General features: G+C 42.9%; 1 protein-coding gene across 1 annotated transcript in view; it reads right to left on the reverse strand.

The window, feature by feature from the left end:
- Positions 1–7,965: 7,965 nt before the first annotated feature.
- LOC308310591 (chemokine-like protein TAFA-5) overlaps positions 7,966–26,620 on the reverse strand; it is a gene marked incomplete at both ends in the record, with an annotated part of 119,216 nt that continues 100,561 nt past the window's right edge. The window contains 2 exons of the mRNA XM_080756977.1: positions 7,966–8,022; positions 19,630–19,757. Coding sequence (XP_080613103.1) covers positions 7,966–8,022; positions 19,630–19,757 — 185 coding nt within the window. The remainder of the gene's footprint in view (positions 8,023–19,629; positions 19,758–26,620) is intronic.

Here is a 26,620-nt window from a genome sequence, read left to right on the forward strand (position 1 = left end):
GCTTGTATTTCCAACCCACAAAGCATCCGATCTCGCTGTCATTTCATGTCATGTCATTTGCCATTGTAGCGTGTGGTAATAATGTTCGTTCAACCAGCGTTTTCTGTGTATGCGTTACAAGCATAGAGTATAAAGAAGGATAGAGACCGAACTGGAGCATTACTACGTTAGCCAATCGATGACCTCTTCTGCGACGTGCTTTGTTCAAGTTAGAGTGAGAAGCCATACAGTGGGCTACTGGGCTCAGAGGCTAGTATGAGAGCACAAAAGAGTCAACACAGAGAGCGCTCTCTCACCAGTCAGCACAGACTGTATGACAGATAGACTCACGGCGCTGCATGGGGAGACTTTTCACTTGGATCACATACGTTGACATGATAATAACGCCATAACGCGGGTAACGCACGCACACTAACTATAAGGCCGTTATGGATTGGGGAAATGTAAAGCTTTAGGTTAAAAGTTACTGCAAAAAGTAGTTTCGTTATGTAACGTAACGTGATGTAAGGGCGTTAGTTACACTGTAGGGGAGGCATACTTTGGTTAGACATATAGCGTTGGTTAGACATAGCATTGGACCGGATTAATGTTGGTGAGGGGTGCGTTAAGGGTTGGGAGACGGTTAAGGTTATAGGTTTAGGTGTGCTGCCCCGTGGGAGGTTAGGTTTAGTGTGAGGGTTTGAGAGGTCAGACCAATGGTATGTCTAACCAAAAGCATTCAATCTCCCTGTTATATAGTCGAATTCCAGGACACCTTGGCATGGTTCTAACCATTCTATACCGCCATGGATCTCACTTGCAGCGCCTCCTAGGTCCTAACCCATCCGGCCCTGATGCCTCGTGACACGTCACACCACCCTTATGGCCGTATCCATATATGAAGATCACGACACTGACCTTATCTATAACCCTGGATAACCATAAGACACCTAGATCTGCAACATACAAGGCATGCCAATATAATTGAGGAAAAAACAACCAAAATCAATGGTGCTTTCCGTTATTGCCACTAGTGCATGGATTGCTTTCAGTTGGTTAAAGACACACGTGGGAGCCGGCCTGCAGCAACTCTTGTTGATCCGACCTCATCAGACCATGTACACTCAAGACACGCTCCATATATGGTCCGTACAGAATTCATTCCATATTATGTTGACTGCCCGCAGCAGTCTTCCGCCACCCAGGCGGATGCGTGCACTCAACGCCCTCAAGGCGTCTTACTGGTATTATTTATTTATCCATAAATAGGCTATGTAGTAAGTTCTAAATATAGACATTTCTCCACCTCTACAGACTCTATTTTAAATTTTAGACTTCAAAATGCATGCCTGTTCAAACTGACAATATTGTTTTGCCTCGTCTCAAGGCCACTCCAGCTGGCTGCGAGTTGAGTGACGGGTACCTTGGACCTGAATGGGAAAAAAGCTCCTTCGAAAAGATGTGTGCGTGCTTTATTTCCCCCCGCTTCTGGCTATGTGGACGAGTGTTTTGTTTTTGTTTTGTATTTGGGGAACCACTGGTTTAAACCTTGTTTTATCCCCACTGTCAAACACAGGGAACGCATATGAATAACACTAAGGGGGGGGCGGGGGTATTGCTTATTTTATGCTGTGATGTCAGATTAGCTTCGAGCAGCTGATGTGATCAAAATTGCACAGAGACCCCCCCGCTCTCTACGAGTTGGCCCCTAGACGAACCATTTCGCATGCAGAGACAGTTCTAAGCTATCGGGGTTCATCACAGCCTGCAGGGTCCTTTATGCCGCACTGCAATGCTCCAGCACATCAACGCGTTTTCCCCCCAATCACCGAGTGGCGCGCTACGAGCTTGTAGTTCTGCTATTTTTGAAAAATCGTGAAAATATTTATTTCAGAAAACTGGAAAACCGGTCAGGATTTAGACGTTTTTTTATTTTTTATTTCTTCTATAGACACCATCTCCTGTGTCTATTTATAGCTCCAAAATGTACAGCAGACATGCTGTCTGGACTGCAGAGCGCCCGGGATCAGACGGTTCTCCACAGCGAACAATAACTCCGGCAATAAACGCTGAAATTATTGACCGGCAGAAGAGCCTGCATGGTTTTCTTGAAATAGTACATGGGTTCGTATTTTTTCTTTCTTTTCTTTTTTATTACCCAGAGAGCCCCATTCGTTTTTATTGCACTGCACGTTAAATTTACAACACGGCTCTGCTATACTCTGTTTTCCTGACTTCCATGGATTATTATCAGAGGCCTGTCTGGCCCGCCTTGAGTTTACACTGAATATCCGGACGGCAATCTTGGTAATTGACACAATACTTCCAAGACAACATACAGGGCATGCCAATATAATGGAGGAAAAAAAACCCACAAATCAATGTCTCTTCCCGTTATTGCCCATACAGTGCATGGATTGCTTTCAGTGGTTAAAGACACACGTGGGACTGGCGGTTTTCACTTGTTTGTATAAATCAGGAGAAGTGTGGAAGTCCGTTCTACTTTTGGATTATATAATTCATTAATGAGGAGAATAAATCGAATGATGTCAGACGGTGATCTGCTTGCACTGACATTTCCCCCGCCGATAGATAAGCACTTAAAAAAATATAAAAATATATATTTAACTATTTATTTTAATATTTATATATTTTTTAAAGGTTTTATGACATTCATTTTCATTTATTTTTCTTTTTTCTTTTAGGTTTTATGACCTCAATTACACCCAAAAAACCCTGAACTTTGAACATTCAGTCGATTTTCTGTGGTCTGACGTTTTCTTTGGGGTTTGGAAGCCTTTTGAGCTACAATGAAAACAGGCAACACAGTGAAAACAGTGACATCTGCTGGAAAATCCCATTGACATACATGGGATTTGCAGGCTCTTACATCACAAACTGCCGGCAAATCAGAGTACCTGTTTGAGCCAGAAAACACCAGATCACAGAAAAACTACTGAATGTTAAAAGTTCATGTTTTTTGGGTGCAATTCCAACAATTCCAAAACCTTTTTTTTTATGTTACAATCCCTTTAACATTCTGTTTATAAAATTATTTTAGCGCACAGCGGGAATCAAACCCAAGACCTTCCAGCTGTGGAGACAGCGATACTGACTCCGCCACCGTGCCCCCTACAATCGATAGGCCCACCCATCTCAGCACTTAACATCATAGCCGGGGCGGGGCCGCGACGCAGAAAAGGTCGGGGGCCTATATATATACGCACCTCGCAGTCCTCCTCTGTCTCTATACATCAGGGCCCTCTGCCCTTGGCGGCTGTTCTGTGATTCTCCCTGCCTTGTTCCGCGGGGGACAGAGGTGCTGGTTGGTCGGTCGGTCGGTCGGTTTGGTTTGGGGGGAGGGGTTTGGGTGCGGTCGGTGGTGTGGATTGGTTGTGGCGTCGTCGGTACGGTAGATGATTTGTCCGGCTGTCTGTCAAAGAGGTCATCAATGCTCTCCGCCGTAGATCGAGGGCGGGGTCGGGGGCGAGCTCTTATCACGTCATAGAGCCTGGGGAGAAAGGGCAGGAAGAGAGGAGGGTTGGGAATAAATGTTAACCCATTCTGACCTGAGATCAGATTCAGACGAGGTTTCCACTGGACACACACTGGTCTGATCAACCCATTCTGACCTGAGATCAGATTCTAAAAATGTCAGTCTTTCTTCGATTTTTCAAAAAATAGCAGACCTACAAGCTCGTAGCGTGCCACTCGGTGGCGCGCTATGAGCTTGTAGATCTGCTATTTTTCAATAGCTAAAGCATAACATGATGCCAACACCAAAAGGGGTTCCCGTTCAGAATGGGTTAATGATATTGAAAGCAGTTCTATCTAGACGAATATGATGTTATTTAGACTAATTATAATAATACTAATAATAATCAAACTATAAATGCACCAAGTGTGTGTGTGTGTACGTGTGTGTACGTCTTGTGAGAAATGTGCTGCAAGAAGGTGGACTTTAGTAAGTCTACATTTCCCTCTGTATCATCTGCACGGATACAAATATTCGCTAATGCATATTTATGATTGAGTATAATACGCAATTGTGCCTGCATGCACACGTGTGAGTTTTACGCTTGTTCTACACTTATGCATAATTGCATGATTGTGTGTGTGTGTGTGCGCGTGCGTGCGTGAGTGCGTGCGTGCGCTCGTGCATACGCGTCGCTTACTTGACAGAGTACCCTCTATTGAAATCAGACATGCTGGCAAGCGACACGACAAAGCGTGTAATTGCTTCCTCCCTTCGTTAGAAGACAATGGCACATGGCTTTGGCCAATGAAAGGCTTCCGCAGATGCCGAGTATAGTTGCGCTGACAACGGGACCGTCTGAAACACTTCCACCACTGGCCACGCTTGGAGAGGCCGCCACAGCTCTGATCACTTAGGAGATCAATCTCAGCCCTCCGGAAGACACATGTCCTCATTCTCTCTGGCACCCCCCCCCCCCCCCCACCTCGCCCCCCCCCCCAGCAAAGCCACCTTTCTTCCTCTCTCTACTGACAAGCACATTGTCTTTCTCAACTCCCCCTCCACCGAAATGGAGTGACTCAATATTGCCGACTCAACTCCTTCCAGGTGTACAGTTTGCCGACAAAGCCAATGGTTAGCAGTGACAGCGTATCTCTCTCTCTCTCTCTCTCTGTCTTGCTCTATAGTCTGTCTTGCTCGCACTCCCCTCCCCTCTTCTCTCTCACTTGTCCCATGGCCGAGTAGTCCTGAGCAGCTGCCTTCCACAGTGGTCATTCTATGGTCGTGCAGTCCCAACCGCCTTGGGAAGGGATCAATTAAGCAGTCTGGTATAGGCCTCAAATAATGTTTGAATGGATGGATTTATTTGTGTGTTTTAGTTTAGTTTTAGATTTGTATTTTTTGGCCTGGAGGGCATATCAGCGGTATCGTTGAAAATCCCGAGGCCTCCCTGCAAGGATTGGGGTGTGTCAACCACAGTGTAGCCTATAAGCTCACATTAATGAATGTGCTTATTGGGGGAAAGCTATAGTACTGAGACTGACAGTCAGGTTGTAAAAAGGAAGACTCACTGCCACCCATAATTGGGTCCTGACCAACAGTGATCTCTAAAACTCTCCTCTCCTCTCCTCTCCTCTCCTCTCCTCTCCTCTCCTCTCGTCTCGTCTCCTCTCCTCAGAGAAAGGGTCTTGATTACAGACAGTAGTCATAGTTGTTCTCTTTCTGGATGAATACATCTCGCCTAAATGGCCCAATCAGTCCCAACGGATGACACGATTAAGAGGTGTGTGGGTGTGTGTGGGGGGGGGGCAACAGTGTGGCACATACAGATAAATAGAAACACTTTACAGTAATGGACGCTATATGCACTCAAATATATGCACAGAAAATGTGACAGGACAGAGGATTTCAGCGTTTCGAGGGGCTCAGATCGCTACACGGCACGCTCAAATAAACAGCTCTCTCTCTCTTTGGAGTTGACGCGCACGGTTATCGCACAGAGACAATTGTGCTGCTTTAGTTTAGACTTAGGGCTCTATTTCCGTCCATGCCAAACCCCTTATCCTTAAAGGGACACTTCACCCTTTTTGCAAAAATATATATGTTAATGACGTTTAGAAGCTTTAGATCACTTTCCTGGGGGTATTTATGTGTGTAATATGTGGTTTTAGATATTTTAGATTGTAGCAGTGAGCCTGTTGTCTCTGATGTCATGGACACTGGTCTCACTACCTTCCTGGACTACAATTCCCATAATTATTTGGTGCACTGCTCCTCCTTGTGGATAGGGGGGAGAGCTGTCTTACTGAGACAACATGTAGTCCAGGAAGGAAGTGAGCCCAGTGTCCATGACATCAGAGACAACAGGCTCACTGCTACAATCTAAAATATCTAAAACCACATATTACACACATAAAGACCCCCAGGAAAGTGTTCTAAAGCTTCTAAACGTCATTAACATATATTTTTTTGCAAAAAGGGTGAAGTGTCCCTTTAAACTACTTTGCCTTTTTTTTGAATAGTTAAAATAGCCAATCTACAAGCTCGCAACGTGTTGATGTAGATTGGCTCTTTCAACCATTCAAAAATGTTTTTCAAAAATAGTAAAAAAGGTTTAGGGATAAGGGGTTTAGCATGGATGTGTCTCCCGCTAAACTAAAGGCTGGTTAATTATTGACTGCATGCCTCGCAGGTGTCGTGCAGCAAACATCTACAAGCTCACAACTCGTCCCATGGCGACACATTGTGAGGCGATCAGCTATATTTGCTTGTGCAACACCTGCTAGCATGTACACAGCTATGTATAAACTCAGCATAACGGGCTCTGAAAAAAGCAGCATCAACGACACTCGGCGCGTTGACACGTACCAATTTCAAAGTGACTTCAACAGCCTCAATAGGATGTGTCTGACAAGCTCAAGTATCCCTCTTTCTCTCTCCTCTTTGTCTTACTTGCTCTGTCACTGTCATACTCGCCTGGCTGTACCACACTCTCGTGCACTCCTCTCTCTCTCTCTCTCGTCTCGTTTGAAGTGTCATGCTGTCATGAGAGAAGTCAGATAAACCGAGGTAATTGCGCACCACCCGTCCTCCAAACCCCAACCCCACCCGCACACGAAGGCAGGAGAGAGCTCCTTGTTGTGCCATTTCACCTGCCAATCTTAAGCGGTGGAGGGGCATCAGCAGGGAGAGAGGGAGACAGCGATCCTATCGCCATAGGAGGAGCAAAGGCAGCACTCGGCTCATGGGTAACAGTCTGGATGAAATGTGTATTCACTTAGCAGTCCGTCCTTCACTGCCTGGTGTAAAACCCGCAGAGAGCGAAGGCCATAATGTCATATCCATTTACTATTTCCATTTGTACATTACTTTGTTAATTAACGGTTGGTTTCAGAGTCAGCTAGCCGGGTTAAGCATATTATAATCATATAGTGGCTCCTTCATATCAAATCAATGTCAGCAGACTTGTGTTGATAGATTAACTGAGCTTCTGTTTTTTTTTTACTAGTCCATTTCAAAGCTGCAAAGGGCGATTTTGGCCGCCTTTGAGGAGCTGAAAGTTGCAATTGAATTTGACTCCAGGGGCATCGCCCAATTCGAGACCAGACGTCAGCCCTTCTCTTCCGGTGGTGCTCCTTTTGTTTTTTGAGTGGTGCAACCACTCCCAAGGCACAGCAATGTCCGTGTTCACCTATGTGTTGGTTCACCTATGTGTTGGTTAATGAGCACCAGTATGAGTACCAGTAGGGGCGCTGTTGTGCCAGAATAGAAGAGACAGTGCTGCACTGTTGCCTGAGAGAGAGAGAGAGAGAGAGAGGGGGGAGTTGCACCACTCGGTTCACACGGGTGTGATTTTTGTATTACTAAAAACAACTCTACACGAAACGTTTATAAGCGTAGATGTCAATAAAATAATGAATGGCAGCTCCAGCCTCCAATGCATTTCCAATGAAAGCCCATATGGTTTGACCAAACATCTTGTTTGATGGGGGCAGAACACATGATCCATCAAAGCTGTGTTTAGACACAAGTCAGGTGTCAGACACAAGGCAAGTGTCTTGAATGCAGCCCAGTAAGGGCCCGCTCAAATTATTGCGTTTATTATTAATAAACAAAAGGTGCACTGGGCACATATTACACAAATAACGTACACAATTTAATAACTTGCGAATATAGTGAAAATAGCCAATATCACAAGCTCAAAATGTGCCACATCGTGATGCATTTTGAGCTTTGAGCTATTTCCACAGTTTTTTACCATTTTTTTAAAAATGTATGAACATTTTTCAACATGAAAACTACCAGTATTATGACAATTATGCACAAATAATGCGTGCGTGCGCGCGTGTGTGTGTGTTTCTTGTCTTTCTAACTGGTATTGATGGCAATAAAGTTCAACCTTGAAGGCAGGCGGTTGCTATGTAGTCGGCCTTGAAGAAGACCATGAGAGAAAACACATCTATACATAAGCGTTGTTATTGACAGGAGCCAACATGTACAAGATGTACACTTCACAGCGGGGTCAGACAGTGATGGATATAGGACAGCAGGGGTGGAGGAAGAAAGGCCTTGAGGGCGGGGGAAGAAAACACAAGACAAGAGGGAGAAAGAGCACGACTAAAGGAGCGTGCGGACGGGTCAAAGTGAATGTGAGAGAAAGTCGGAAGGGCATTTACTAACTTGGTCGCCGGAGAATAGTACATACTACTTGCAGACTACATGGTATCAACAAGAGCCTGCAAGGGGAGCCTTGCTAGCAGACAGCCTGAACCCAATGTGACACACCAGCCCAAGCAGAGGGGCACATACATACATGCATACATACATACATACACACACACACCTAACACTACAACTATTTAAAACGAAGGTAAAACTGAGCCTTTCAAAATAATACAATCAAAAATTTGATAAAAAAACAATTAAAACTAAACTGAAAATTGATGATGTTTGGAGTTCAACCGGCCAATCTACATCGACACGTGAGCTTGTAGATTTTATGAACTTTTAAAATGTTTTAACTTAAAGGAGAATTCCATGCTAGAATGCTTTTTTTATCTTTCTTACCTTTCTTTGTAGTTGTTACGTCCCCACCAAAGAGGTCCAGGTGTTTTTTTGTGTAAAAGCTCCTTATTGGCTATTTTCCCTACCATAAGCCCTCAATGAATTGCATTGCATTGAATGGGGCTATGGGGTGTTAGGCTAGTTTGCTTATTTCCATCGAAAGAAGTAGTAAAGTGTGCCGCTTGGGATATTATTTACATTATGAAGAGAGGATATATACAAAGAAATTATAATTTTGAGCGATGGAAATAAACGAATTAGCACAACACCCCATAGCCCCATTCAATTCCCATTCCATTCAATGCAATTCATTTAGGGCTTATGGTAGGGGAAATAGCCAATAAGAGCTTTTGCACAAAATAACACCTGGTCCTCTTTGGTGGGGACGTAACAACTACAAAGAAAGGTAAGAAAGCCTTTTAGTATGGAATTCTAATCTTTGCTTCTGGGGGCTCCCTGGAACAAAATATTTTAAGATGCGGATCCGCTGCCGAATACATATAACTGTTGGGGTCATTGACGTGAAAATATTTGAGAACCACTGATATAGCAAATTGTGTCTGGTCTTATACAGTAATGGGCCCGAACTGGAGGGAACCCATATTGGTGGTAGCATTATGTTATGCTTTAGCTATTGAAAAATAGCAGATCTACAAGCTCATAGCACGCCACCGAGTGGCGCGCTACGAGCTTGTAGTTCTGTTATTTTTGAAAAATCGAAGAACGACTGGTGTGCAGTTTTTAATCAAATGTATGACTATATGACTGACATAGAAACATAGCTTTTCACGATGTAGAAGACATTTTTAGAATCTGATCTCGGGTCAGAATGGGTTAAATGCACAGGACCCTGTCGTGTGCTCACTGAGAACAGCACGTTGCCGTCACACAAAACAAAGGGACACGCAGTCAACTGTAACCCCACACACACCTGGCCAAGATTCTTGCTTACATCTGTCACGCAGCATGACGAATGGAGCCCAACCTCTGGGTCGCCTGTACATGTGTGCGGCCGCCTATCTGCCTGACAAAGATAACACATTGCATTTTGGATGGAACATGTAATGGCTGTCAACTTCGGACGTGTGTGTGTGTGTGTGTGAGATTATAGATGCATGTTGTGTAACTTGTTATTAAGCAAAAAGAACACCTAATTGGCATCAACTGCACGAGGCAGGCAGCATTGGAGGGAGAGAGGAGGGCTGAGGAAGAAACAAAAAAGACTAGCATGGCGGGCGCCAACGGGCGTCTTGACTCTTGACTATGAAAAAAAAAGGAGAAATGGCTCATTCTCCAGTGTGTTCCATTTCTATGGTTTTGTTTTCAATTTGGCACTTTCATTGTGCTGTGAATGCTTGGTAGTGTGCAGCAAATGCTATAGTTGTGTGTACTGAATGAATACATTCATGAATGAACGTATGGTATGTGTGTTCTAGGTGATGCTGAGATAAAAAAATATGAATTTAATTATGGTGTTTTAAATTTTAAATGAGAGGAAGAAAGTCACCACACACATATCTCTGCGAATGGTGTTACTATACTGCCACAGGTCGACAGGTGTGTGTAGGCGCTGCACACCTGTGTAAGCTACGTGCGACCCAAACCCAGCCATTGTAGTCGTTAGTTCCGCCTCAACATTTTCTGTTTTATTCATTTACCTGTACAGATAACTATAACCTTATATAAGTCTTATAAGTCTTTCAGTCTTTCAACTGCCTTGTGACATGGAACCCTAACCCTTCATATAAGAAAATTAATAAAAAGAAAAAAGGACTTTCAAAGGACTATATATATATATATAATATATATCACTCATTCTTGAGATGAGGGACAAAAGTGGAAAAAACATGTCCCACACATAAGAGCCTTATTTTATGTAAAAAATAAATTAATTCATAAAAATAAAAGCACTTGCAAAGTTAAGTGTAAAACAGTTGTGTATTATTATGCCCTTAATTTCATTATAATTGTTTTCATATTCCATCTGAATTAGTTAAAAGCAGGCCCTGTACCCAAAAAGGCCTGTATTTAGCCTGTCCCCAGCAAGTGGCCACAATTTCAAACTGCCAAAAAAGTGTCTAATACTGTCACAATCACATAAATATACATACTAAATTAAAGTAGATTGTCAACAACATAGCAAATAATATACACAGTTAATTTTAATTTATATTTTCTATTAAATATCTCATATCAAATGTGTGTCCCACGTCTCCGTCAACTCCGTCAGGTTTTTTTAAAAGTCTTAAATTAATCAGAAAATATTGTCGACAGATTTAGCCTGAAGACTCCTTTTCCAAGTCCCATTTATATTTGTTGCAACAGTGGAGTACCTGGTCTGACAAGCATTCAATTGTTTGATATTTTAAACAAACAATGTTGATAACAATGTGGTCACAGCTTTTACATGTCAACTCCGTCTGCACATTTGTATGATCTTTGTTAAGAATTCCAAAATAATGTTTATTATTTTAGTTTAGGGGTTAGGTTTAGCTAACAAAATTAAGCAAAAACAAAATGGCTACATTGTACTAAAGAGGGTTAAGATGAAAACAAATGCCATTTTGTCAACTCCGTCAGACGTCAACTCCGTCAGATTTTGTGTCTGACGGAGTTGACGTGTATCTGACGGAGTTGACAAAAGTGTTCCTAAAACAATAAAATTATTGTTTTTGAATAATGAGCAGTATTCTAATTTGGCACACAGTTAGAGCATGCCTTAAGGAAATTTTTTGGCTATGGGGCCATCACAGATTTGTCTCGTGGTGACCATGGCAGCCATATTACAAAAGAGCCGCCACCTGATGTTATTTTACAATAACTCAAGTTCTACACCACCTAGGATCTTGATTCTGGTGACTAAGACCTCATTTTCAAGGATGAGGGATACAGTGGTACAATTTAGACTTTCCCTGTGACCATTGCAGCCATTTTTCAAAATGGCCGCCACCTGCTGTTATTTTACAATAACTCAAGTTCTACACCACCTAGGATCTTGATTCTGGTGACTAATCATACATTTTCAAGGATGTGGGGTACATTGGTAATATTTAGATTTGTCCTGTGACCATAGCAGCCATTTTCTTTTTCAAAATGGCCGCCACCTGCTGTTATTTTACAATAACTCAAGTTTTAGACCACCTAGGATCTTGATTTTGGCGACTAATCATACATTTTAAAAGATGAGAAATACAGTGGTACTATTTAGATTTGTCCTGTGACCATGGCAGCCATTGTTTTTCAAAATGACCACCAACCTGCTGTTATTTTACCAATAACTCAAGTTTTAGACCACCAAGGATCTTGATTCTGGCGACTAATCATTACATTTTCAAGGATGAACTTTCTCTGGGAGAGGTAAGGGCTTATTTCAGGTGCAGGTTGAGTTTCTACTGACAGGACATTAAAAGGAGGTGGGCTTTCTGGCCTTTGACTTGCCCCTTTCAGGTACAGATGCACAGTTTGACTTCACTGGCCACTGCAGGGAACTGTGGGGGAGAAACTTTGGTCTCTTGACACCCCGATTAGGTTCAGGGTTTTTTTTGGTGGAGACTTGCCTTTCATGACATCTTTGCTGCAGCAGTTGATCTCCTTACTGCCAGTGGTGGCACACTCTGGGTCTCTGGGGCATTGTATCTTGGTGGCCTCCTGCCAGTGTTTCTCCATCCTTCTCCTGAGCTCTGTGTTCTGGGGCTCTGTTATAGTCAACTTACATTGTCTTGGCTGGAGATTGCTTTCCTGCAGGGTCCAGCCCAGTCTTGTGCAGATGGCTGCTGGCCCACCTGGAGGCCCCAACCTCACTTGTTCGGTTGGTGTGATTAGGTGGGGTGGTCTTCCCCAATCAGGATGAGGGGTTTGACCCTTTCAAACGGCAGTCTGGCCAAGTGTCTGTATTTAGTTGTGAGTTTAGATACAGGATACGATTGCTCACCCAGCCCCAGGTGACATGAGGTGAAGGCTCCTTTGATTTGGTAACATTGCTTTGGTTGACATGCTGGGGACACAGAGAAAGACACTGATGCCTTCAGTGTCTGCACATCCTGCCTGATGGTCCTGAAGCCAAATCTTCTGTCTTCAGTCTTTCGCTCACTGTTCACTGCTCACTGTTCACCTCACCGAATTTAGCCCAAGGAGTTTGACCCCTAGTTTGGCCATAGACCCCCTAGTTTGGCCATAGCCACTTGCCCAAATGTGCCGACATGTGCTGACCTCATCACATCTGTGATTATGGCTATGGCTGTTTTTAGCCAACGTAGTGTTTTTTGTGCAAAACTAATGCTTGGAATGGATCCAGAATCATGAAAAGCCCCTAGTTTGACATGCCACATGCTACTTAAAGCATAATGAAATTTAGAACATTTAGCCTTATATTGGTTGTTGATGGTACCCAACTTTCAGCAGCTGTCAAACATGCCCCTAGGGTGGTCAAATAGAAACCAATGTGGGATATGTTAGTAGACACCTTTACAAACATTGGTGAAGAAAATTCTTGGTAAGAAATGTATTCACAGATTTTACATTATTCTGATAATATTCCCTGAGTAAATTGGTAAAATAATAGCAGGTCCACCATTTTTGAAAATGTCTACCATCCATGGTCACAGGATAAATCTAAATAGTACAACTGTATTCCTCACCCTTGAAAATGTATGATTAGTCACCAGAATCAAGATCCTAGGTGGTGTAGAACTTGAGTTATTGGGAAATAACAGAAAGTTGGCGGCCATTTTGAAAAATGTCTACCATGGTCACAGGACAAATCTAAATAGTACCAATGTATCCCACATCCTTGAAAATGTATGATTAGTCACCAGAATCAAGATCCTAGGTGGTGTAGAACTTGAGTTATTGGGAAATAACAGAAAGTTGGCTGCCATTTTGAAAAATGGCTGCCATGTTCACAGGGCAAATCTAAATAGTACCACTGTATTCCTCATCCTTGAAAATGTGGGATTAGTCACCAGAATCAAGATCCTAGGTGGTCTAGAACCTAAATCAGTTAAACTTGTCAACTCCGTCAGATGTTCGTCAACTCCGTCAGACGTTCGTCCCGTGATGTTTTTGTTAATTTCCAAAGAAATAGAAAGTTCGCTGTCAAATCTTTTGTGCTTATGTATTGAAACACCAACTGAAATGATACGTAATGATTTTTTTTTTTTTTTTTTACATGGTTTTCATGTTATAATATTGAAAATAAAGGTTGAAATGACGGTTTTGAGAAATTGGATATTTCATAATAGTGTGATATTGGAACAAAATAATATTAAAAGATTTGTATTACTTAACTTGATTACTGAAAGCCATTATAAGATAACTGAGGACTTTATATTATTGTTGAAATGATAAAATTCAATTAAAAGGGATTTTAGTGTGTCTGACGGAGTTGACATGAATCAGGTATTAAGTGCATAAATGTCCCATTTTAGAAAGAAATGTTATGCGAAAAACCTGTTCCTTCTCAAAATTGGTAGTTGAGACCTGTGTCTACAAATACATCTATTTGATTTGAATGTATCTTAAAAAAAAAAAAAATCCAGTTTGAAAAAAGTTTTGTCCCTTATCTCAAGAATGGGTGATATATATAGTCCTTTGAATGTCCTTTTTTCATTTCTATTCAACGAACAGCTTATTTGAAGTGTCCAAAGTTTGTTCCAGATATACAGTCGAGAGGTTTCACGCATGCGCGCATTGTCATTCTCTAAGCATTCATTCCCTGTGCCGCCACCTGAAGAGTGAAACATGTTCCACGCAAGTGTGCGGTCGAGGACGCTTCGAGACATGCGAGAGATCGATCCCATGCATCGTTGCATTCTGTAAAGTACACCACCCGGAAATCATGACGCCCAGCGCAAGCATGACATGCGAGGGTGCAGACTGCGAGGGTTTGTTTAGCACTGCATGCAACGACAGAATGAAGCTGTCTCCCTCCTCCTCCACTCCATATGATGTGAGGCTCCGGTTTCAAAAGTAACTCTATAGGCGTGTTGTCTGTCGTGGACAGTAACTAAATACATTAACCCATTTAGACCTGATTTAAAAACATTAACTTTGAAAAAATAGATATTCAAAGATTTGCGCCACATTTTTAAGATCTTTCAAAAATAGCAGACCTACGAGCTCGTAGCGTGCCACTCGGTGGCGTGCTACGAGCTTGTAGATCTGCTATTTTTCAATAGCTAAATTATAACATAATGTTAAAAACACCAAAAGGGGTTCCCGCACAAAATGGGTTAAAATTAGCCTATACTTATCCAATATTGTGTTTCCACTATTTTATTTTACTTCTACATCTCAGAGGAAAATATTGTATTTTTACTCCTAGTCAGTTCCACTATGTATTTTTGTCTAGAGTTGCAAAACTATACATTTTTGGAAAGGGTATTGTGTAAGGAATCAGAAAATCAATGTTCCCATTTGCCCAGTTTTCTGTGGCGGCCATAATTGGAATTTACAAGATGGCCACTGTAAAATGTAAATTTTGTAATACCTCGGCCTCTAAATAAGCTGGAATATGTTCAGCATCCAAGGACTCCAATGGTGGTAGTTATAAAGCTACCAAAAAAATAAAATCAAGATTAACCCTTTAGATGCATGCAGCACAAACTCATGCACAGGCCAATGAAATGAAATAGCCAGCGACATCCCTGCATGTTGCCGTTTTCCTTGTGATTAATAAAGGCTGTTTTGCAATTAGTTTTTTTTACCACTGAGCGCCCCGGAATCTCGCCCCGTTTTATCCTGTTTGATCCTTTTAATTGAATGCTGAAACGTAACAGTTTCAGATATATATGAGGTTTATCCGCCCCACATGAGACGATATCTTGTTTGATATCAAATCTGAAAAATCACATCTGTTTTGCTTCAAAACGACCGAGAGCTTTACTCGCGTGTATCAGGAACGTCCCATCAATCCTTGTACTGAGGGCTGCCAAGGATCGCTTTAACAGTGACAAAAGACACACATCTGCCATCCAATAAATCAACAACTCAAAATCAGCAGGCTGACTGGTAGCGTTTCAGCAAGGGATAGGGGACGTGTGTGTGTGTGTGTGTGTGTGTGTGTGTGTGTGTGTGTGTGTGTGTGTGTGTGTGTGTGTGTGTGTGTGTGTGTGTGTGTGTGTGTGTGTGTGTGTGTGTGTGCGTGTGTGTGTGTGTGTGTGTGTGTGTGTGTGTGTGTGTGTGTGTGTGTGTGTGTGCGCGCCTATACTATGTTTGTCTTACAGCCTAAAACAACGACAAAATCCTATAGACTACTTACATGTTTTGTCAACAGCTTAAAATAGACTAAAATGTTAGGGAGCTCAGCTGGGACTAATGAAGAAGAGATCCAGTAGAACTATAGGACTAATGAAGAAGAGATCCAGTAGAACTATAGGACTAATGGAGAAGAGATCCAGTACAACTATAGGACTAATGGAGAAGAGATCCAGTACAACTATAGGACTAATGGAGAAGAGATCCAGTAGAACTATAGGACTAATGGAGAAGAGATCCAGTACAACTATAGGACTAATGGAGAAGAGATCCAGTACAACTATAGGACTAATGGAGAAGAGATCCAGTAGAACTATAGGACTAATGGAGAAGAGATCCAGTAGAACTATAGGACTAATGGAGAAGAGATCCAGTACAACTATAGGACTAATGGAGAAGAGATCCAGTAGAACTATAGGACTAATGGAGAAGAGATCCAGTAGAACTATAGGACTAATGGAGAAGAGGTCCAGTAGAACTATAGGACTAATGGAGAAGAGGTCCAGTAGAACTATAGGACTAATGGAGAAGAGATCCAGTAGAACTATAGGACTAATGGAGAAGAGATCCAGTATAGAACTATAGGACTAATGGAGAAGAGATCCAGTAGAACTATAGGACTAATGGAGAAGAGATCCAGTAGAACTATAGGACTAATGGAGAAGAGATCCAGTAGAACTATAGGACTAATGGAGAAGAGATCCAGTAGAACTATAGGACTAATGGAGAAGAGATCCAGTAGAACTATAGGACTAATGGAGAAGAGATCCAGTAGAACTATAGGACTAATGGAGAAGAGATCCAGTATAGAACTATAGGACTAATGGAGAAGAGGTCCAGTACAACTATAGGACTAATGGAGAAGAGATCCAGTATAGAACTATAGGACTAATGGAGAAGAGATCCAGTAGAACTATAGGACTAATGGAGAAGAGATCCAGTACAACTATAGGACTAATGGAGAAGAGATCCAGTAGAACTATAGGACTAATGGAGAAGAGGTCCAGTAGAACTATAGGACTAATGGAGAAGAGGTCCAGTAGAACTATAGGACTAATGGAGAAGAGATCCAGTAGAACTATAGGACTAATGGAGAAGAGATCCAGTATAGAACTATAGGACTAATGGAGAAGAGATCCAGTAGAACTATAGGACTAATGGAGAAGAGATCCAGTAGAACTATAGGACTAATGGAGAAGAGATCCAGTAGAACTATAGGACTAATGGAGAAGAGATCCAGTAGAACTATAGGACTAATGGAGAAGAGATCCAGTAGAACTATAGGACTAATGGAGAAGAGATCCAGTAGAACTATAGGACTAATGGAGAAGAGATCCAGTATAGAACTATAGGACTAATGGAGAAGAGGTCCAGTAGAACTATAGGACTAATGGAGAAGAGATCCAGTAGAACTATAGGACTAATGGAGAAGAGATCCAGTACAACTATAGGACTAATGGAGAAGAGATCCAGTAGAACTATAGGACTAATGGAGAAGAGATCCAGTAGAACTATAGGACTAATGGAGAAGAGATCCAGTAGAACTATAGGACTAATGGAGAAGAGATCCAGTAGAACTATAGGACTAATGGAGAAGAGATCCAGTAGAACTATAGGACTAATGGAGAAGAGATCCAGTAGAACTATAGGACTAATGGAGAAGAGATCCAGTATAGAACTATAGGACTAATGGAGAAGAGACCCAGTAGAACTATAGGACTAATGGAGAAGAGATCCAGTAGAACTATAGGACTAATGGAGAAGAGATCCAGTACAACTATAGGACTAATGGAGAAGAGATCCAGTAGAACTATAGGACTAATGGAGAAGAGATCCAGTAGAACTATTGGACTAATGGAGAAGAGATCCAGTAGAACTATAGGACTAATGGAGAAGAGATCCAGTAGAACTATAGGACTAATGGAGAAGAGATCCAGTAGAACTATAGGACTAATGGAGAAGAGATCCAGTAGAACTATAGGACTAATGGAGAAGAGATCCAGTAGAACTATAGGACTAATGGAGAAGAGATCCAGTAGAACTATAGGACTAATGGAGAAGAGACCCAGTAGAACTATAGGACTAATGGAGAAGAGATCCAGTAGAACTATAGGACTAATGGAGAAGAGATCCAGTACAACTATAGGACTAATGGAGAAGAGATCCAGTAGAACTATAGGACTAATGGAGAAGAGATCCAGTACAACTATAGGACTAATGGAGAAGAGATCCAGTATAGAACTATAGGACTAATGGAGAAGAGATCCAGTAGAACTATAGGACTAATGGAGAAGAGATCCAGTAGAACTATAGGACTAATGGAGAAGAGATCCAGTAGAACTATAGGACTAATGGAGAAGAGATCCAGTAGAACTATAGGACTAATGGAGAAGAGGTCCAGTAGAACTATAGGACTAATGGAGAAGAGATCCAGTAGAACTATAGGACTAATGGAGAAGAGATCCAGTAGAACTATAGGACTAATGGAGAAGAGATCCAGTACAACTATAGGACTAATGGAGAAGAGATCCAGTAGAACTATAGGACTAATGGAGAAGAGGTCCAGTAGAACTATAGGACTAATGGAGAAGAGGTCCAGTAGAACTATAGGACTAATGGAGAAGAGGTCCAGTAGAACTATAGGACTAATGGAGAAGAGGTCCAGTAGAACTATAGGACTAATGGAGAAGAGATCCAGTAGAACTGACACTTCATTTGATGGTTGGTTGACCTCGGGTGTTGCACTCTGAAAATAGCAGATTTACAATGCAAGCTCACAATGCGTTGCAGTGCGACGCGTTGTCACCTTCTAGATTGGCTATTTTGGCTAAATCTGATGATGTTTAGTCGACTATCGACTAGAATTTTAGATTAGACTAGATTTGCTGTCAAAACTAAACACTGGGGGCACGGTGGCACAGTTGGTAGTGCTGTCGCCTCACAGCTAGAAGGTCCTGGGTTCGATTCCCGCTCGGGACGCTGTGGGTGCTGGCGGCGTGTTTCCTCCTCCACGTCATCAGTGCCCATACCCAAAGGCGGGTTTGGTGAAAGGGCCTTTCTGTGTGGAGTTTGCATGTTCTCCCCGTGTCCCCTAGGGTATAGGTACCCTCACAAAAACATGCAGTAATCCTGGTCTCTAAACTGCCTCCCCCTGGCCAGCCGGGGCGCCTGATGGAGGGGAAAGGAACTGGTTGGAATAACGTGTTCCTTCCACGCGCTACGTCCAACCAGGGAAACTCCCCCCTGTCAGGTGTAAAGGAGCAACTTGGACACTCAGGCATGAAGGAAGCATGAGTTCAAGTCCGTTGCTCTCGCCTTGTCCCCCACTAGGTTGGTGGAGGGTGTGTAGAGCCAAGGATCACATTAGATGATTGACACAGGGGTGAAAAATGGGTTACAAAATCGTGGGATAAAAAAAAAAGATATAAAAAAAAAAAAAAAATCAACACTGCTGGATTTAAACTCTACATTTTACTGTGTATATTCCAATGGGTCCCCCTATAGGAGAGTGGTTATCAAAGTCGGGTCCAGGCCAGGACTCGCTATAGGGGGCTTCCTTTTAAGGTCTGTGTGAGAGTGTGCAAATGGAAGAAAAAAAATACTCTTAGGTCTGTAACTCCGAGTGTATACAAATGGAGCCAAATGGACCCTTGCACTTTCATACAACGTGACAAATATACAGAAATTAGAGCGCCCATTCTTCCCTAAAATAATAGAAACATATAGTCCACCATCGTCTCATTGTTTGTTATTCACTCATTGTTACGGTATATATGCTTCAGCAGTGCAAGACATTTATTCATGCAGAGAGAGAGAGAGAGAGAGAGAGAGAGAGGTGCTTGGGGGAACTCACTCACCGTCGTGGTTTTGACTCGCCCCCCGGGCTGTGTGCAGGTCCAGCCAGATTTATTGACTAACAGGTCACAGCCCTCGTCCTCCAGACACGGCACCATCTCACACCACTGCTGCTTCCGTACGATGCTGGCTGCAGAGAGGGAGAGAGAGAGAGGGAGAGAGTTATCATTTTGAATGTTGTTTTCAACAAGTCAGAGAGTTGCTGTATATGAAGTGCACAGTATTGTATGTTTATGAGGCAACTATAATGCTGGTCTGATCTATGAGAGGTGACGCTGAGAAATCGGCAGCTAATTCGAATCCGCTCGTATAATTCCGACTTTATAGTCCGACAACATGGCTTTGCATGCGGTTATAGGTTATAGGTTTCGGGTATAGGCTACTGATGTTGCGAACTTGCGATGCGTCATGGGAGGGAGTTCATTTAGGGGTTATTTAAAGGTAGAGTAAGTGATTTCACTTAATTCAAATATCACTAATTTTTTTGGTTTTGTTGTGATAATCCTCTCTACTATAGAGTGTGCTGACCATATAAGGAGTTCCTCCCTGTCCCCCAGTTAACCCCTGGGGGTCAAAAAACCTTAGGTTTCGTATTTGACTCTCTATCCTGATTGGACGAAGGCTTATAGGTCCCACAGCCAAAAAACGAAACCTAAGGTTTTTTGAGTGAAATCACTTACTCTACCTTTAAGTTGAAATATGAGGTTTCCGCCTACATGGCAGCAACGCTATCATGGATATTATTCTCAGATGGATAAGCCATATAGCCGATAATGTGGGTATGTTTCATTCATCAATGACACTGGGGGATCTAGAATCTCTTTGGTTGATGATCTCAGGCAGCGAGTTGGGACATATCGGGGGGAGATTAGATCGGAGATGTACGGTGGAGCGAGACCGGACCTACAGTATATAGCCTTGTATATCTGTATCTGCAACGTGCTGTGCTGCTTGTAGATCGGCTATAGAGTGGCTATATCTCCTTCGGGAGTTTCAAACTGAACTCAAGTCAATCACTTTACAAACACACCCTCTCACAAAATAAGAAGAAGTTAAATCGTTGCCAGATAACTGCTTTCAGGTGGGTGACTCGACAGACGATGTCGATGGGATGTCAAATGCAGATCAAGTCATAGGCCTATACCGAGCCAAAACAACGACACGAGAGTGGTGTTTTTTTTTTTTTATAGATCTCGTCTCGCATAATTAAACACCCGAAGTGTGAAGTGCAATTTGACGAGCCAGGGAAGCTTAGTATAGCGCAGTGCAGCAGTGGGTTAGAAGGATTTTGATGCCTGCTCCGGGCGAGCCAATGTGCTGCGGCGATCAACACAGCTAGACTTCTACCCACCAGTGATTGTCAGTGTAATTACGAATTAGCATATCGTCGCTGTCTTTGTGGAACACCTGTATGTCCAAAAAATGTTATTTCTCAGGCTGAAAAAAAAAGAAGCTGCAGTGCTCCAGTGCGTGCGTGCGTGCGTTCGTTCGTGCATGGCCGTGCATGTGTCAAGAATGTCTTTTTTCTTTTTTTTAAACAATGTCACAGGCTGGCTACATCGATACAAATGTTTATAAAACCCACAGCAGACTGACTTTGAAACCTGCTGTTGCTCTCTTGGGCGTGCCGTTATTATGAGTGAACATTTTCAAAGACCAGGGGCTGATAAATATTGTGATATGTAGCTTGCCCCTATACATATCAGACCCGCCCAGTCGATAAATATTTGCTGCTAAAAACGTATTTTTTCTCATTGGCTTTTAATGAAACGGCTTTCATTAAAAGACAGTTTTCCTCACTGTTTTCCCCACTTTTCCTCACTGTAAGCAAATGCTTGCTAGTTTTGTGCCTTTCTATATTGCCTGCGGATGTCTGTTTATATTGCACTTTTTGCTTTGCTGTTTGCTTTTGCTTTTCTACTGCCTTTTTATGTTTGTCTATATTGCATTTTTCGCCCCTTGTTTTTCTTTGACCTGTGCAGATAAATGTGAGTTGAGTTAAGATTCTACAAATGCCTTCCAAATCCTCACAGAAAATAAACCTATATGTTGCTATATCAGTGGTTCCCAAACTTTTTGAAGGTCAAGGACCACCTGAAATTACATATATTTGGCTCGCAGACCCCCTATTTCAAAATACCGTATTGTTGCAGCCATGCGGTCCCCCGGAATCAAACGTGAGCACAACAAAAAATAACAGATCTACAAGCTCACAACGTGTCGCGCCGTGAGCCTGCGACGCGTTGAGAGCTTGTAGATCAGCTATTTTCGGGGCGCACGACGTGGATTTCTAAGCAAATTTGTTCAACGCTGTTCACTGTGTTCAAGTTCAGGAGACTTCGGGGGGGGGGGGAAAAAACAATTCTCCTGAATGCTGCCTTCCGGTATATATGGCATGGAAAGGAGTAGCATTTTTGCATTTCTTTCACCATGTAGTATAAGCGCTGCATTTGTGGTCTGGAAAGGGCAGTTTGTTTTACAGACGGGTAAAAGGGTTCGGGGCCGAAGCCCCCTTAGGTGTCTTATGTGTGCACGTCCCAGACCGAGGAGGCCTGAGAAGACATAATAATCCCCTCGGCAGGTCAAAGGACGCTGATATTAAAGCCGTCACAAGGCCGTTATTTCCTCTTCAATAGCCGTCTTTTATAGGAATTTGTCATTAATTATGCTGTCTAATGAAGGGCTTTCACGCTGTTATGTAAAATGATTCAATGTAATCTAGCCGTGACTCTTTTGTGTGTGTGTGTGTGTGTGTGCGTGCGTGCCGTGTGTGCGGCACTGTGGCTTGCACTCGGGGCTTGTCGCTATATATGCAGCGGGAACAATTGTACGCGTGTTATTATAAGGCTGCACTGTGAAATGAATATGCAAATCAGGTGGAGAAAGACGAGAGGAAAGACAAAAAAAAGACAAGTATAAGACAGGAAACGTCAGCTAGAACGAGAGAGAGAGAGAGAGAGAGAGCAACAGAAAGATCCAAAGAAAACGACAGAGCGGCATGGGAGAGAAAGGGGGGGTTGGTTGTGTTATGACACAAGCTTGACAGAACACGCGCTAGAGATAAGGAGAGAGGAGAGCGCGTTGCATAAATTCATGCGCTGGATTACTATGCATTTATGGAGCAGGGAATAACATTCCATAATGGATACCGGCATATAAGACACCGGGGCATAAGGAAACTCTGCGTGAATTACCTGCGTGGTATACTATACGCGCCGTTATATTTTCCCCATGGCTCCTATATGGTCGTGTAAAAAGAACGAGCGTTGGCTTCCATCGCTATAAATTTCCAGAGGGGGGCACCTTGAGTGTGCCTGTCAAGCACCCCCCCCAGCATATACTGCAGGCCCCCCCGTCCGTATACCCCCCATGCTAATTTCACTGTCTATAAAGCCGCCATTTCCGTATAGATCAATCAATCTGCGAGAGAAATATGAATACGCCAAAGTATAATGCACGCGGGCCACAAGACAGTAAACGCCACTATATATAGGCTCTCAACTGTACATGCTTATACTGCAAGGGTGACACCGTTGTGCACTGGAAATGGCACCCAAGGAGGAGAAGAGGTGGGGGGGGGGGAGAGAAAATCGGGGAAAAAAGGAGTAAAATAACTAACTAGACTCAAGTAACTATAACTAAACAACCCCCCAATATGTCCATGGTAGGATACACCTGTTTTGTGTGTGTGTGTGTGTGTGTGTGTGTGTGTGTGGCGCTCGTGCATTCGTGCCACATGATATTGCTATGCTGCTTTATTCAAGGCGGCATTGCAGAGATAGTATACGCATTTCATCTAATTATTAGTCTTCCCAACAGGCGGAAATTACAGTCCTTATTTATTAGCTGCCGGTTGTGTAACACGCATGGCTGGCTTATTGGTAAGATTCAAGGTCGATTATACTGATATGAAATGTCCGGGCGCATATTATACAGTGCAGCACAAACGCAAACATGCATACTGTACAGTACACACACACACACACACACACACACACACACACACACACACACACAATCTTGCATAGACACACACGCGCACGCATACGCATGCATGCAAAGGGCTAGCCGGCTAGGGAGAGACAACAATGAGTAGACACACGGTGGGACACACTTATCTCCACAACAAATTATAGATCTCACACACACACACACACACACACACACACACACACACACACACACACACACACATACACACACATGTCAACGGCCTGTAACGTGGATGGATAAATCCTATAATGCTATGCTGTTTGTGTGCCTGCAGTGTGTGTGCGCGTGCGTGCGTGTGTGCGTGCGTGTGTGTGAGTGAGAGGCAGAGTGAGAATGAAGTGCAAAATATGATACATAAAGCAGAAAGAAAGAAAAATAAAGACGAACAGGAGAGTCTGAGCATTGAGTCGCAGCAGCAGATGCAGCAGATAACGTTGCATGGTGTAATCTGTTGTGAGCTGATGATGCTCTATAATGCAGTGGTTCCCAAAGTGGGGTCCGGGGACCCCCCAGGGGTCCTTGAGGCAGTTCCAGGGAGTCCCCAGCTAGACATAATATAACTTAAGTAACTGGTAAGTAATCAAAACACAATTTCACTAAACACAATCCTCCATCTCAGCATCAAACTCCCCCCTCATCCTCTTCCAGCCAACATAGCTCAAAGAAAGATTGGGGAAGAATTGGCCCACAAGACCATATGACACATGCTCCCAAATCCTTCCTTCCTTCTTCTGCCACCCCTGACCTTCATCATGGGTTTATAGGCGTCGAGCAGATTGGGCTCAGCTGCTGGCTTGTAACGGGTCACTCTCTACTAGACTATAGTTCACCCGCTGGATGTGGCAGATGAGCGCGTCCTGTCGGAGGGCCAAGCGAGCAAAAATAAAAACTAAAAACACATTAGGTGCAGGAGAGGCCGAGGTGAGGACTTTCACATACATTCGTGGTGCAAGGTCCAGCCACCATGGAAACCCCAAGACCATACGTTATTTCCGGGCAATGAGGGAAATAATTGACAGCCAGTTGGTGCTCAACAGTGTTGATTTTGTCGATTTAATACTAGGACGAAAAATGATCGTCGACTGCCTTTTTTTCACTGAATGGAAACTAAATGAAAACTAAGCTATGATGACTAAAACTGCTAAGACTAAATATATTGACAATTTCAACAACAAATAAAACTAGACTAAAATGTTAGGAAGGGACTATAGTGGACAAGAGATCCAGTAGAACTAAAAGTCAAGTCATTTTACACTGAAAATAGCAGATCTACAAGCTCACAACGCGAGCTTGTAATCTCTCTTTGATGATGAATGCGACGGATGATATACTGATAAGTGAAATTGTGTTTTGCACCTATAAGTATAAAGAATGGTTTCATGAACATGTATAATGTCCGTCCATTTCCATTGGATTCCTGGTGATAATAACGTTCAATGAAAATTGGGTATATTTTGTCATTGTATACGTTGTTTGGTTTTAATAGATATGGAAATTGGTGTTTTCTCCACTCACGCGGGAAATCGATTCAAAATGGTCACCAAATAAACCCCCATGCAACAACAACAAGACGTCTTAACTAGACACCGTAAAGGGTCAAATTGGGCATGCACAATTCCCATGTGCACATTTCACACCATCAAGCAAGGAAGGAAAAGTCTCACAAAGAGTCCGAACGAGCTGTGCCCTTTCATCATATAAATCCCTGTCTTACTGTACTGTACGTCCCCCTCTTAGAGTGGAATTACTGTGTGTATAATTAGCTGCTACTATCTGGTCTGTCATGGCTGCCTCCCTGTACTGTAAACCTGGGGAGGGGGGATGGGGGGGCTGTTATAGGAATTAAGATGGGAGCGGCAGGACTGCGTGGAACCCTCCAAGCGTACGGAGAAAATCCCGGCACTTTGTAATTAACCCACTCGGCTTTCCTGTATAGCTGCGGTTTTAACTGGTTAAAATAAACGAGCTCTGAAAGCCTGACAGTATAAGAGATGGGTGGGCCTCCGCCGACACTTTGGAGATGAAAAGGAATTGCTGATCTTCTTAATTCTTTTCTCCTCCGACGTATACCCCTTTCCTTTTCCTATAAACTGCAAAAACGTGGAGCTCTCATTTAACTCTGCAGTGTGCAAATGGTTCCAGTGTGCAAATGGTTCCATTTGCACACTGTCAGAGTTACTCACCTGTAACAATCCGATATTCTCTTTCTCCCTCCCCCTCCCCCTCCCCCTATCCCCCTCCCCCCCTCTCTCTCTCTGTCTCTGTCTCTGTCTCTCTCTCTCTCTCTGTCTCCTCTCTTCCGCTCTCCCCTCTTTCCTCGCCTTGCGTGCCATTCTCTATATCTTCTAGTCCAGTGTTTCTCAGCATGTGGGCCCACTGGGCTGGCCCCCCAATTAATTGGCACAACTGTATATGATTTGATTGATAGTATAAACTATTAATATAATGAAAAACGTATAAATATCACCTCACATGATTTTCATGACTATCCTATTTGCTCCAGGAAAAGAAGCAGCTATAGGTTGAATAAAGAGAGCAGATATGACTGTAGTTACTCTGTGCGTGCGTGCGTGCGTGCGTGCGTGCCGCAGTGTGTGTGCCGCAGTGTCTGTGTGTGTGTGTGTGTGTGTGCTTGTCTCACTCAGCTGCAGCTATACTATTTTGTTAAAATAGGTTTTAAATAGCCCTATATGCATTCTGCTACTGTAGTAATCATTTCTATATCTCTCTGGGTACCAATTTTTATCCAATCATAAGTGGAAGCGAAAAAATGAGCAGATAAAAGTGGAACTGAAACATTATAACAATGAAGCTGATGAATAACTATCTCTCTCTACGTTGGGACTTTCACTTCTAGTGGTTTTTGACTAGTTGACTAGGTCTAGTTGCCTATAGTTTACTAGTCGACTAGTTGGCTAACCCATTTAGGCCTGACCTCGAAAAAAAAAAATCTAAATCCTCCAGTTTTCTGAAATAAATATTTTTTACGATTTTTCAAAA

Source organism: Protomyctophum bolini (genome assembly GCF_963924005.1).
Source record: "Protomyctophum bolini genome assembly, chromosome: 23".
Classification (NCBI taxonomy): domain Eukaryota; kingdom Metazoa; phylum Chordata; class Actinopteri; order Myctophiformes; family Myctophidae; genus Protomyctophum; species Protomyctophum bolini.